Source organism: Ornithorhynchus anatinus, chromosome X1 (genome assembly GCF_004115215.2).
Source record: "Ornithorhynchus anatinus isolate Pmale09 chromosome X1, mOrnAna1.pri.v4, whole genome shotgun sequence".
Lineage (NCBI taxonomy): Eukaryota > Metazoa > Chordata > Mammalia > Monotremata > Ornithorhynchidae > Ornithorhynchus > Ornithorhynchus anatinus.
This window is the reverse complement of record NC_041749.1, coordinates 52,114,563-52,126,487: the sequence shown is the minus strand read 5'-3', so window position 1 is coordinate 52,126,487 and position 11,925 is coordinate 52,114,563. Positions and strand designations below refer to the sequence as shown.

Below are 11,925 nucleotides of genomic sequence, written 5' to 3'. Positions count from 1 at the left end.
AAGGGCCAATAGCACCATCTATTGGGGGCCTGTCCTGTTCGTTTCCATCTGGACTCCTGCCTTATGTGGTTTACTGAGCACACTACCTGGTTTGTTGTCTCTAATTTATAGAGGGGGAAACTGACCTATAGTGGCTGTCCTGATTCCTGGCCCAGAACTCTCAGTCTCTGCTGCCTAGTTGGGAAGTCTCGACACTGCAAAAGATGTGATGCTGATCTACAGCTCTGCAACTGGGTCCCTACTCCCCAGGAAAGGCACAGCTAACAGCACTAAGGAAGCATGCTGTAGTGGTTAGAGCACGGGCCTGGGAGTCAGAAGGTCATGGGTTCTAATCCTGTCTCCACCACTTTGCTGTGTGACCTTGGGCAAGTTACTTAACTTCTCTGTGCCTCAGTTACCTCATCTGTAAAAAATGGGGATTAAGAGTGTGAGCCCAATGTGGGACGGGGATTATGTCCAACCTGATTAACTTGTATCTACCCCAGTGCTTAGAACAATGCTTGGCACATAGTAAGCACTTATCAAGTATTATAATTATTATTAGGAATCCCAGCAGCTGCTCCCATTTGCTTTTACCCCACCCCAAAATTCCCCCCTTTACTCAACTTCTGCTGTTTCCTCCCTGTTCTCCCCGTGGAGCATCAGAGGAGAAAATGCTCTGTGTTCTTGGTTGGCTGGATTGTCTCTGGGTTCCTGGTTTAAATTCCTGATTTCTACTCCCAATTCTGTGCATTTGTTCCATATCTGTGTTAATCTTGCTTCCTCCATTATGTTGGAGGAGGTCTTGTTTAAAATTCCCCAGTAGTGCTCCATCCCTTGCTGTGCCCCAGTGGCAGCTCAATACAACTGCCATAATAATGCTGCCGAGATAATGGGTCGTTATCACTCTTGTGCACGTGTTAAACTACTCAATATCCATTCCACTGCTCCCTTTGAGGAGTGGCAGTAGGGACAGGAAGAGATTTAATCCTAGATCAATTAGGGGATTAGAGGTGGAATAAGAAGGTGTGTGCAACTGAGAAGGAGCAGTCAGAGAGGTTGGAGGAGAATCCTTCTTCTTCCCTCTTTGATTCCAGAAGGAAAATCCTACCAGGTGTGGAGGAAGAAGGGGGGGGGGGGTTGAGGGGGGCGGCGATGGGACTGCTAGGGAGGGGGACTTCCAGTTCCCTAAGGAAATTCCTGGGTAGGCTTGGCCAAGTCACACAGAGGAAGCAGTTTTGGGTTCCTCCTCTTGCCTTTTTCCTGAGTTTGTGGCTCCACAGAGCCAGCCCCCTTTCCAAGGGGCCCTCTTTGGGTCCAGAACCCCTGTTTTCCTGCCCTGAATGGGACGCAGGATAGGCCAAGATCTATGGACAGGGCCAGTAACTAGCTAGAAGTGGTAGGGGAAAATATGGGAGACTTTGAGGATAGGCTGTGGTTAGGGGTTTGGGGTACATGCCCGGATTAGGGGCACTCGGGGAGGGAAGGAAGCAAGAGTGGCTAAGGATTGGGCTAGGGACTGTGAGGGGGCAGGGTTAGAGGTTGGGGGCCGGGCTAGGGGTGGGGCCCAGATCGTAAATTGTTGACGGAAGCGGGCCGAGTTAGTTCAGATTCTAGTTGAAGCGCGGTGGTCGCGGCTTAGCCAGATTGATCTTCCCCTCGCTTGTTCGAGAAGGAGGACACGGGGAGGGCACCCGATTCTATTCTGCTGTTGCCACTGTTTCCGGAGCCGCAGAGGCCTGGAAAAGGCCGGGTAAGGCCAGCCCCTTCCTCCCGGGCCCATGACCTCGGACTGGTTCCGGAAACGCTTCTTGGGGAAGACCAACCTGGGCGATCGGGGACAGGAGCAGACGCCTGGCCGGTCCACCCCGGCCCCAACCCCGCCGCTTTACTGCAGGCCGAAGTTTCTGCGGGGAGTGGGCCTCGAGGCTCGGGAGCCTGGTCAGCGGCCCGTCTACTCTCCAGCCCGGGACCACCCGCTGCCCTGGCATACAGGCTACGCCGAGTGAGTGCGCCCCCTCCTCCCCGCCACTCCTCTCTCTCTCCCCCTCTGCAATCTCCCTTTCCACCCTTTACTTTCTACTCCTTCCCCCTCCCTCACCTCCTCCCTACTTCTTTCTTTCTCCCACCTTTCCCTCCCCATCCTCCCCTTTCTTCTCTCGCCCTTGTCCCGCCGCTTCTCTATTCCCTACATCCCCCCCTCCCCCCGTCCCCTTTTCTCTCCCCCCGTCCCCTTTTCTCCCCTCCCCCGGTCCCCTTTTCTTCCCCTCCCCCCCGGTCCCCTTTTCTTCCCCTCCCCCCGGTCCCCTTTTCTTCCCCTCCCCCCCCGGTCCCCTCTTTTCCCTCCCCCCCGGTCCCCTTTTTTCCTCCCCCGGTCCCCTCCCCCCCCTGGTCCCCTCCCCCCCCCGGTCCCTTTTTCCCTCCCCCCCCACCGTCCCTCTCTTCTCCCCCGCCCACCGTCCCTCTCTTCTCCTTCCCCCCCCGCCCACCATCCCTCTCTTCTCCTCCCCCCCCTCCCGCCCACCGTCCCTCTCTTCTCCTCCCCCCCTCCCGCCCACCGTCCCTCTCTTCTTCTCCCCCCCCCTCCCGCCCACCGTCCCTCTCTTCTCCTCCCCCCCTCCCGCCCACCGTCCCTCTCTTCTTCTCCCCCCCCCTCCCGCCCACCGTCCCTCTCTTCTCCTCCCCCCCCCTCCCGCCCACCGTCCCTCTCTTCTCCTCCCCCCCCCTCCCGCCCACCGTGTCCCTCTCTTCTCCTCCCCCCCCCTCCCGCCCACCGTCCCTCTCTTCTCCTCCCCCCCTCCCGCCCACCGTCCCTCTCTTCTCCTCCCCCCCCGCCCACCGTCCCTCTCTTCTCCTCCCCCCCTCCCGCCCACCGTCCCTCTCTTCTCCTCCCCCCCCCCGCCGTCTCTCTCTTCTCCTCCCCCCCCCGCCGTCCCTCTCTTCTCCTCCCCCCCCGCCGTCCCTCTCTTCTCCTCCCCCCCCCGCCGTCCCTCTCTTCTCCTCCCCCCCCCGCCGTCCCTCTCTTCTCCTCCCCCCCCCGCCGTCCCTCTCTTCTCCTCCCCCCCCGCCGTCCCTCTCTTCTTCTCCCCCCCCCCGTCCCCCCCCGTTCCCCCCCCCGTCCCTCTTCCCTCTCCCCCATGCCTTTCCCTTCTGTCCCCTTCCCCCCACAACACCAAGGTGTGTGAGTGATGGATGATTATGTTTGTGGGGGAAACTGTATTTGGGTCTGAATAGCTTGCCTTTTTTTATGCCAGTATAGCTTGTGACAGAAAGGCATGGTGTTATATTGATGGTTTTTGTACGCTCTTACTCTGTACTTTTTGCAAGTCTGGGTGTTCTTGAGACTGTAAGCCTTTGTGTCTATAGGTAAGGAAGCATTTGTTAAAGTTTGTATATGCATCCTTGTGTGTATTATGGTTCTTTGTTCCTTAGTGATTGTATTTGTGTAGGAGAAAGTCAAAATGGGGATGTTGGGCAGAGCCAAAATGTCTCCGTCATCTGTTTGGTGAGGAGGGACAGAAGTCTTTCACCCTTAGTCCCTAAAAGGTATCACAGAAAGGGACAAGTCTGGCCCAATTCAGCATCGTCTGTCACTTTGTCCCTGAAATGCAGTTCCCTGGGCAGATGTAGTACTGGCCCTTAGGCTGGGTTGTGTGTTTGTGTAGGAGGGAGTGACTTTGATGTGGGGGTGGGGATGGGGGTGGGTTATTTATGATATTATAGCCCCAGTGTTTGCAGGGTCATTAATGCGGAGAAGTCAGAGTTCAATGAAGACCAGGCAGTGTGTTGCCCGCTCTCAATCCGCCGCCGGGAGGGTGGTTCTGAAGAGGAGCAGGAATGGCTAATCCTGTGTCAGGAGGAGGTGAGTGTGGTCAGGAGAGGGATAAAGGAGGCAGGGCAGTTGAAGATGAGGGGAGGAATTATTATTATTATCATCATCATTATTGTTTGCTTTCTATGTGATAAGCACTGTTCTAAGTGCTGGAATAGATATAAGAAAATAAGATTGGACACAACCCCTGTCCTACCTGGGGCTCACAGTCTAAAACAGAAGGGAGAACAGATATTTAATCCCCATTTTACAGATGAGGAAGCTGAGGCACAGTGGTGTTCAGTGACTTGCCCAAGGTCACCCAACAGGCAGTTGCCAGAGCCAGGATTAGAACCCATGTCATCTGACTCCCTGGCCCATGCCATTTCCAAAAGGAAGTTGAGGGATTGGTACTACTTGGATCCCCCCCTTGAGTCCTCTTTGCCCCTTCTAAGGAACAATAAAGAGGCTTGGGATTGGACAATCAATCAGTTGTATTTCTTGAGTGCTTACTGCATGTAGAGCACTGTACTAAGTACTTGGGTCAGCACAGTTCAACAGAGTTGATAAACATCATTCTCTGCCCACAAGGAGCTTATAATCTAAAGGGGGAGACAGACATTAAAAGAAATTTCAGATATGATCCGTTGTGCTCTGGGGTTGAGAGTGGGGTGAATATCAAGTGGTTAAAGGGTACAGAACCAAGTACATAGGCAACACAGAAGGGAGAGGAAGTAGGGGAGAAGAGGACGTAGTGACGGGAAGGCCTCTTGGTGGAGGTATGACTTTTTAATGAGGCTTTGAAGTTGGGGAGAGGGGTGGTCTGTTGTAAATGAATGGGGGGGACACATTGACTCTGATTCCTTCTATCCCATTGGGCCAGAGTGCCTCCTGGTACTCTCCCAGGGGCCACCCCAACCCTTCTCTTAGCTACCCAAAACACCTCAAGGTGACCTGCTTCTTCTGTTGACCCAAAGTGAAGCTTTGCGCTCTCTTTCCAGCACTCCTTCCCCAATTATGTGCATGGTATGAGAGCATAGGCATCTGGAAGATGGTAGGAGGAGATGATGTCCCCTTTTTCTGTACTCTTCTTCTTCTCCCTCCCCTCCATCCCTGTATGGAGCTGTATGTGGCGAAGCAGCGTGGCTCAGTGGAAAGAGCATGGGCTTGGGAGTCAGAGGTCATGGGTTCGAATGTGAGCTCTGCCACTTGTCTGCTGTGTGACTGTGGGCAAGTCACTTAACTTCTCTGTGCCTCAGTTACCTCATCTGTGAGCCCCACATGGGACAACCTGATTACCTGTATCTACCCCAGCACTTAGAACAGTGCTCTGCACATAGTAAGCACTTAACAAATACCAACATTATTATTATTATTATCCCACCTCAGCTCTCTTGTCTCCTTTGTCTTCCTCAGTTCATGACTGGCTATTATTGGGCACTGTTTGATGGGCATGGGGGCCCAGCTGCTGCCATCCTTGCCTCCAACTATCTGCACACCTGCATTCGGCAGAAGCTGGAGGCTGTGGTGGAGGGTGTGCTGGCTACCCAACCCCCCATGCACCTGAGTGGCCACCTGGTCTGCCCCAATGACCCACAGTTCGTGGAGGAGAAACACATAAGGCCTGAGGATGTGGTGGTAGGAGCACTGGAAAGTGCCTTCCAGGAATGTGTGAGTAGAGGAGCCCTGCATCCACCTCCCACCCCAGCCTATCTGCCCACTTCCTGCCCTGCCTGTTGTCTCTGCTGCTCCCTGCTTTTTGAAGGGCATTGCAGGCATTCCCCTCCTTGAGCCTCCTTGCCAGCAGTCCCAGGACTGTATTCTTGCAGGGGGGCATGATTCCAGGGGTCCCAGCCCTTCAAATTATCCTTGGGTGGGGAAAATCTGCCCCAGCATGGATCAAGCCTGGGTAGTTTTAGGTGAGCAGTTACTGCCTCAGTGTGGGTCCCAGGAAGGTTTTGTGTCCATCCCAGGCACTTGTTGGAACTGGAATGGTTTGCTTCAACAGGATGAGGTGATTGGCCAAGAGATGGAAACCATGGGCCAATCAAGTGGCTGCACAGCCCTGGCTGTCCTTTACCTCCAGGGAAAGCTGTATGTGGCCAATGCAGGGGATAGCAGGTGAGTGGGGGAGAGAAAAGGGAAAGATCAGTAGAGTAAATGGGGTCCTTCCAGGCTGAGCCTGATATCAGAGGTGTCCACCTCACTGTAGGGGAGTTGGGGAATTCACCCAACCATCTGGTGGGAAAGACCTGTCTTCATACCCTGCTCTCCTCCACACCCCATCCTTCTTCACCCATCCTCCCAGGGCCATCTTGGTGCAGAAGCATGGGGTCATGTCCCTGAGCTCAGAATTCACTCCTGAGACCGAGAGGCAGAGGATCCAGTATTTGGTGAGTGCCTGGGGGGGGATGTTGCTCCCTCTCCCTGGGAGTCAGAAGAACAGGTGGGTGTCAAAGTGTCACTCCCCTGCTGGGTATTGCCCACCCCTTTCTGTCCCCAACACTGTTGTGGGCAGGGGGCTGAGGCACAGGGAAACTAGTGAATAACTTCAGAAGGTTTGGGGAGGTTGGGCTGGGTTGGGTGGAGGCTTGGATGAGGAGGCACTATGGCCTGGAAGAGACTTTCTTCTTGATCCCATCTGTCTTGTTTGGTCTCCCTGCCCAGGCCTTTGTCTACCCTAAGCTCCTGGCAGATGAGTTTACACGACTGGAGTTTCCCCGGAGATTGAAGGGGGATGACGTGGGTCAGAAGGTCCTGTACCGGGACTATGGGATGACAGGCTGGTGAGAGACAAGCTGGGCCCCCACACTCTGGGTGATACTTCCCTGTGTGAGTCCAGAAAGTGGGCAAGATGGTGGTCCCAGAAGGACCATGGGAGAGAGATTGGAGTCCAAGGAGGGTCCTAAGCAGCAATGCTTGGGGTGAATGTGGGTTGGGAAGAGGGCTGTGGGTTTGGGAGGCAGTGGGCAATGGATCCACCTCACCTGTTTCCAAAAGCCCATTGGCGATGGGCTCCAAGAGTCACCTGACTGAGGAACATTGCAAGTCAAAAGCCTGTTTGAGGCTACCAGGCTGAAGCTGTGTTTACTCTAGGGGCTACAAGCGTGTGGAGAAGGCTGACCTCAAATACCCGCTGGTGCATGGGCAGGGCAGGCAGGTGAGCAGTTGGGACTGGGGGACCCATTCCAGACCCAAAGCAGTCTCCCGGGCCCTGCAGTGGGAGGGAGGGAACCGCCCAGGGAAGGGAAAGGCTCACCCCACCTTATTCTTGCTTACCCTTGTTTGCCATTTTACTTCCTGCTGAGGCTGGGCAGAGGGGCTGGAGCCCAGGAAGGTGCACAAGGTCACTACTGTCCTTCATGCTCCTTGGCCCAGTACAGGTCCTCCACATCTGTCCATTGGCTTTTCACTCCCCAACAGCCAGCAGGCTCCTAGCAGCTTTCGAGGACAACCTGCTTTCTGCCCATTGAAGTCCAACAGGAGCTGTCCCTAGGCTGTTTGCCACCTCCTGGCCTGAGTGGAGTCGCTGAGGTCTCATGATGCCATGTTTCTCCCCACCCAGGCTCGCTTGCTAGGCACGCTGGCTGTGACCCGTGGCCTGGGAGACCATCAACTGAAAGTCCTGGACACGGACATTGAGGTCAAACCCTTCTTGTCATCTATTCCCCAGGTGAGCAAGTGAGGGAGAAGAGCTAAAGCTTTAGCCCTGTTACAAAAAAAACCCTGAACTGCATGCATTCCTTGTTCTGCATTTTAGTTTGCATATGATTCATTTATCATCACAATGTGCCAGAAAGTCTCTTTCCCGGTGAGCCCCAATTCCTTTTTCTCCCTGTGATCCCAGCCCTGCTATGTCTTTGGGGGCTAGGCCTAGTCAAGAAGCATGAGGGTTCGGGCCAGTGAGGGTGCACATAGGGAGATGAGTGTTATTGAGTCACCAAGCTTGCAGTTCTGGTCAGTGGGGCTAGGTAGAGGGAAATTTAAGGGGGCTCCTGCTTTGTGACCTTGGGCAAGTCACTTCACTTCTCCATGCCTCAAGACTGTGAGCCCTGTGTGGAAGAGGGACTGTGTCCAACCTGATTGGCTTGTATCCACCCCAGAGCTTAGTACAGTGCCTGTTAAGTAAGCACTTAACAAATATGATAATAGTAACTGTGACTACAGGTACATGTGATGGACCTGGAGCTGCCCAGTGTTGGGAAAGATGACATCATCATCATGGCAACAGATGGTCTGTGGGACATCCTATCCAGTGAGCAGGTGGCCCAGGTGGCCCGGAGCTTCCTCCAAAAGAACAGAGGCGATCCCTACAGGTAGCGGGGTGGGATGGGGCTAGGCAGCAGGGTTACTCTCCTCCTAAGTGGTGGCTAGCCAGGGAAGGTGGGGTATGGGTTGGGATAAGGGCAGGGAGAGTTTCTTCTTTCTGGCCCCCTAATCAGTTTCATGAGGGGGATGGTTGCTGCTTCCCCGCAGAAGGGGCTACTCTCTACCCCTTTCCACAAACACCCTTCCCAAGGCCTAAACTCTGCCCAAGGCAAGCATCCATCTCAGTGACAGGGATCCCCAAACATGTTTCCCCTCCTTTTTGGCCTCCCCTTTCCCAAGTAGTCCCCGGTCCCTAGTCCTTCCCACATCTAAATTTCCCCTCCCCCGCCCCCTTCTTCCCCCCCCTCACTCTGATTCCTTCCCTAACCTCTACAGCAGCATCTTCAGGCCCTGATGGGCCTCATAGGAACCAGGATACCCGTTACCCCCCTCAGTGAGGGCATGACTACTACATACGACTCAGCCATCATCCCCCAAGGCTAGGTACATCAACTCTGCTTCTGCTTTTCTTCTGGGGGCTGGTGAGTTGGGACTGTAGTACAGCCTGGGGCATGCCCCCCTTCTCCCCTTACCCTGCTTCAGCACCCAGGTGCTTGTCCAGGCATAGTCACTTTCTGAATGGGATTGCCTTCTCCTCCTTAGGTTCTCGGAGCTAGCCCAGGCCCTGATTTACCAGACGCAAGGAAAAGAGACTATTCCTCAGGGCACTTTGGACAGGGAAAGCCTGGTATCATATGATGATGTCTCCGTGTTTGTGATCCCTCTGCACAAAATGGAACGAGGGAATGGAGGATCCTGAGGACTTGGGGCTCAGGGATACCTGTTGCTCCATGCTGCATACCTACAGGAGTGCGCGTGTGTGTGTGTACACACACACACACACACACACACACACACACACACACACACACCCCCACCCCCACCCACCCATCCTGAGATATTTAGCTTAGTGTTCTGTCTCCAGCAGTGTTAAAAAGATCCTTAAAGGGGGCCATAGCCAGGTCATAGGGCCAGAACTGAATTACACCCTCCCAAGGATTCACAGGCCAAACCTGAAGATAGTAGGAGGGACTTCTGTGGATTGTAGAAGGGAGAAGTGTGTACTGGAAACCGAAAGAGACTGTGGTAAGAGGGCAAGGAGTACCCTTCCCCTTACAGTGGTGACTGTGCCCAGGCCCTCTCCTGGGATCTTTGCTAATTCACATCCTCTCCCATTTGTCTATGGGAACTGCATGAACAGACTTTTCTGAAAGGCTCAGGAGGCCTGGAAGAGCAGGAGGCCCTACTCCTTAGCAGCTCCATCAGTGATCTAAGTATGCAATGGCCTTAGACAGACTACCTGTTAATTTGCATATAGTTTTGAATGTCAGCATTGATAACACTGTCTAATCTTAAACTATTTTTAAGTTAATATTTTGTTTTGGCATCTTTATTTTGGCATGGTCTAGTGGGAAAAGCACAGGCCTGGAACTCAGAAGACCCAGATTCTAATCCTGGCTCTGTCACATGTCTGTTCTGTGACCTTAGACAAGTCATTTCACTTCTCTGGGCTTCAGTTGCCTCATCTGCAAAATGAGTATTAAATTCTCCTTCCTCTGACATAGACTCTGAGCCCCTTTTTTGGGACAGGGATTGGGTCCAACCTGGTTATCTTCTTTCTACCCCAGAACTTGGAATAGTGCTTGACACCTAGTAAATGTTTGATACTATAATAATTATTTAATTTAATCTTTCCATTGTGTCTCCCCTTCTCCCTCTGAAGGGTGCTCCTCGGTGACGCGGAGACACAGAGCCTGCGAGAAGAGCAGGGTGAGGGCCACCTGAAGCCTTGGCTGGGTGTTAAGGGGACTGGAACCCCAGGGGAGTTAGCCTAGGGGCACACCTTGAGAAGAGCACAGGGCCCTATTATTTTGAGTTGCTCACCACACCTGCCCTGCACCCCCGCCTCAATTCCCCTTTCCCTAGTCTTCCCAGCCCAAGTCTGCAACATTTTTCAGCTCTCTTCAGTAACACGCATGTCCAACCTGATTGTCTTGTATCTATTCTAGTACTTAATGCAAAGCAAGCACTTAATAAACACCGCTATTATTAATGGACCAAGGTTTATTGCTCCTCTACCTCTTCTCCGACACTCTCTGGCCTTAGTCCTTTCTTCCAGCCTTGCCTGAGGCCCCTCCATTAGGTAACTTAGAAAAGACAGGTGAGAGTAAAGAGCCTCCCCACTTCACCCAAGATCAGCTGGAGCATATCTGCTGTGCATCCAACTGTCATAAGGAGGCCCAGGCAGGGGCATTACTGTGTTGGAGAAATAGCATTGAGCCTGGGGGCCAGAGACCTGAGTTCTGGGTCAAGCCATGCCCACAACACCAGATGTGCCAGTGGCCTAGATACTGCCTTTCTGGGAAGAAGAGGGTTTGCCCTCCCTCATCCTCTTTTCCTGCTTCTTTTGCTCTGTCAGGTGCTTTGAAATCAGAAGAAAGGAACTGTACTAGTATGACTGGCCTCTTCCTTGACCTTCCATCAGTAAAGACCCCAATGATTAACTCATACTTGGCTGGTGGCAGCATAGTCTGCCCTCTCAATCTAACTCTGGTGATGGAGCTTCCCCCTACTCCCGAGTAATGCCTAGCTCCTGGGGTGCTGGCCCACCCAGGGTCTAGAAAAGGAGCCACAGAGACTGAGGAGGATTTTGATCGGCTCTGAACGTACGCCCCACTTCCCTCCCTACCCCTACCCCTCTTGACACCCCCCCCCCCAACCCCTAGCCTTCTTTCAAGAATGTATCACAATATACTCTCAGTTCTGGGAGGAGAGAGTGCCAGGGACGGTTAATTCTTTGGCTGTATAAATCACCTCATTGCTTGTCTGTGTGTCTCTTTCTCTGGGGGCTGACAGGATCTTGGGAAGACAGCAGGAACATAGGATTGCCTCATCTCTGGGCTGCTGGGGTTGGATTGAAAACCTGAGCATTGGTTGGTGGCAGGGCCCCCAGTCAATCCCATTTCTAGGGTCCGGGTGGGCGGTGGACCTTCCCTAGAGAAATTTTATGCATCACAGCTATACGTATCCATGGCAATATCCACTGCTGCTATGGACTAGTCAAGATCTAGAGATTATACAACTCAGCCATTCAGAAAGTAGAAGCCCACTTCATATTACTTCATATGTGAGTTCAAGGATGTTAATGAGAAGATGCCAAGATGGACTTGTAAACTACAAGCATTGATGTCCCAGCCTGATTCACACCAAGTTCCTAGTACAGGGATTAATTATGTCTCCCTAAAATAAAAGCATTTACACCTGTAGCATAAAGTTGTGCATGGGACTCTTACTGCCTTGTGTGTAACCTTGTGTGTAATCCCACAATCTTCTGGGATTTCTTGAGCCCTCGCTGGGGCTCTTTGTCCCTTCCTTTCTTTGTGGAACCATGATCTAGGATTATTTCTATAATAGTGACCCACAGCCGTGCATCACCTCCACAGCCCTCTTCCTTCACTCCTATGCACAAGCCACGGAGTGTTGCTGATAGAAATATAGGCTGGACCTGGGCTGGACATGGGCTGAGGCTGGTGCTGGGGATGGAGGTGAGGCTGAATTCACTTCTTTTACTCTTGTGCACAAGCTGCAGAGCACTGCATTGAATTGAATTGTACATTCCAAGTACAGTGCTCTGCACATAGTAAGCGCTCAATAAATACGATTGAATGAATGAATGAACTGCTGGTGGAAATCTAGGTGTTAAGCCAACATCATCCACTTCAAGTTTATTCTTACATGTGTTAGCTCTGCCGTCTTGTCTGTCTGGC

At 53.0% G+C, this 11,925-nt stretch overlaps 1 protein-coding gene across 5 annotated transcripts; it reads left to right on the top strand.

Moving 5' to 3' along the window:
• The first annotated feature begins 1,544 nt into the window (after positions 1 to 1,544).
• Positions 1,545 to 11,427, top strand: PPM1M (protein phosphatase, Mg2+/Mn2+ dependent 1M). Of its 5 annotated transcripts, XR_003754628.2 has the most exons (11): positions 1,545 to 1,984; positions 3,718 to 3,841; positions 5,207 to 5,461; positions 5,799 to 5,911; positions 6,099 to 6,183; positions 6,458 to 6,576; positions 6,887 to 6,950; positions 7,356 to 7,463; positions 7,958 to 8,106; positions 8,495 to 8,602; positions 8,762 to 8,848. XR_003754628.2 is itself a non-coding variant. In XM_029051818.2 (10 exons), the coding sequence occupies exons 1-10, from the start codon at positions 1,761 to 1,763 to the stop codon at positions 9,991 to 9,993; spliced, it is 1,353 nt and encodes a 450-aa protein (XP_028907651.1). In that variant the 5' UTR covers positions 1,545 to 1,760; the 3' UTR covers positions 9,994 to 11,427. The 5 variants fall into 5 exon arrangements, 4 of the variants coding, with proteins under 4 accessions (XP_028907651.1, XP_028907654.1, XP_028907650.1 ...); XM_029051818.2 differs by lacking the exons at positions 8,495 to 8,602; positions 8,762 to 8,848 and adding an exon at positions 9,882 to 11,427; XM_029051817.2 differs by lacking the exon at positions 8,495 to 8,602 and having other exon boundaries at positions 1,546 to 1,984; positions 8,762 to 9,530.
• Positions 11,428 to 11,925: the final 498 nt, after the last annotated feature.

Bases quoted from the DNA above. Each gene is read 5' to 3' on its own strand.
- PPM1M (XM_029051817.2), top strand. From the start codon at position 1,761: ATGACCTCGGACTGGTTCCGGAAACGCTTCTTGGGGAAGACCAACCTG. The intron at 1,985-3,717 runs GTGAGTGCGCCC...CAGTGTTTGCAG, and splicing joins TGGCATACAGGCTACGCCGA to GGTCATTAATGCGGAGAAGT. The intron at 3,842-5,206 runs GTGAGTGTGGTC...TGTCTTCCTCAG, and splicing joins TAATCCTGTGTCAGGAGGAG to TTCATGACTGGCTATTATTG.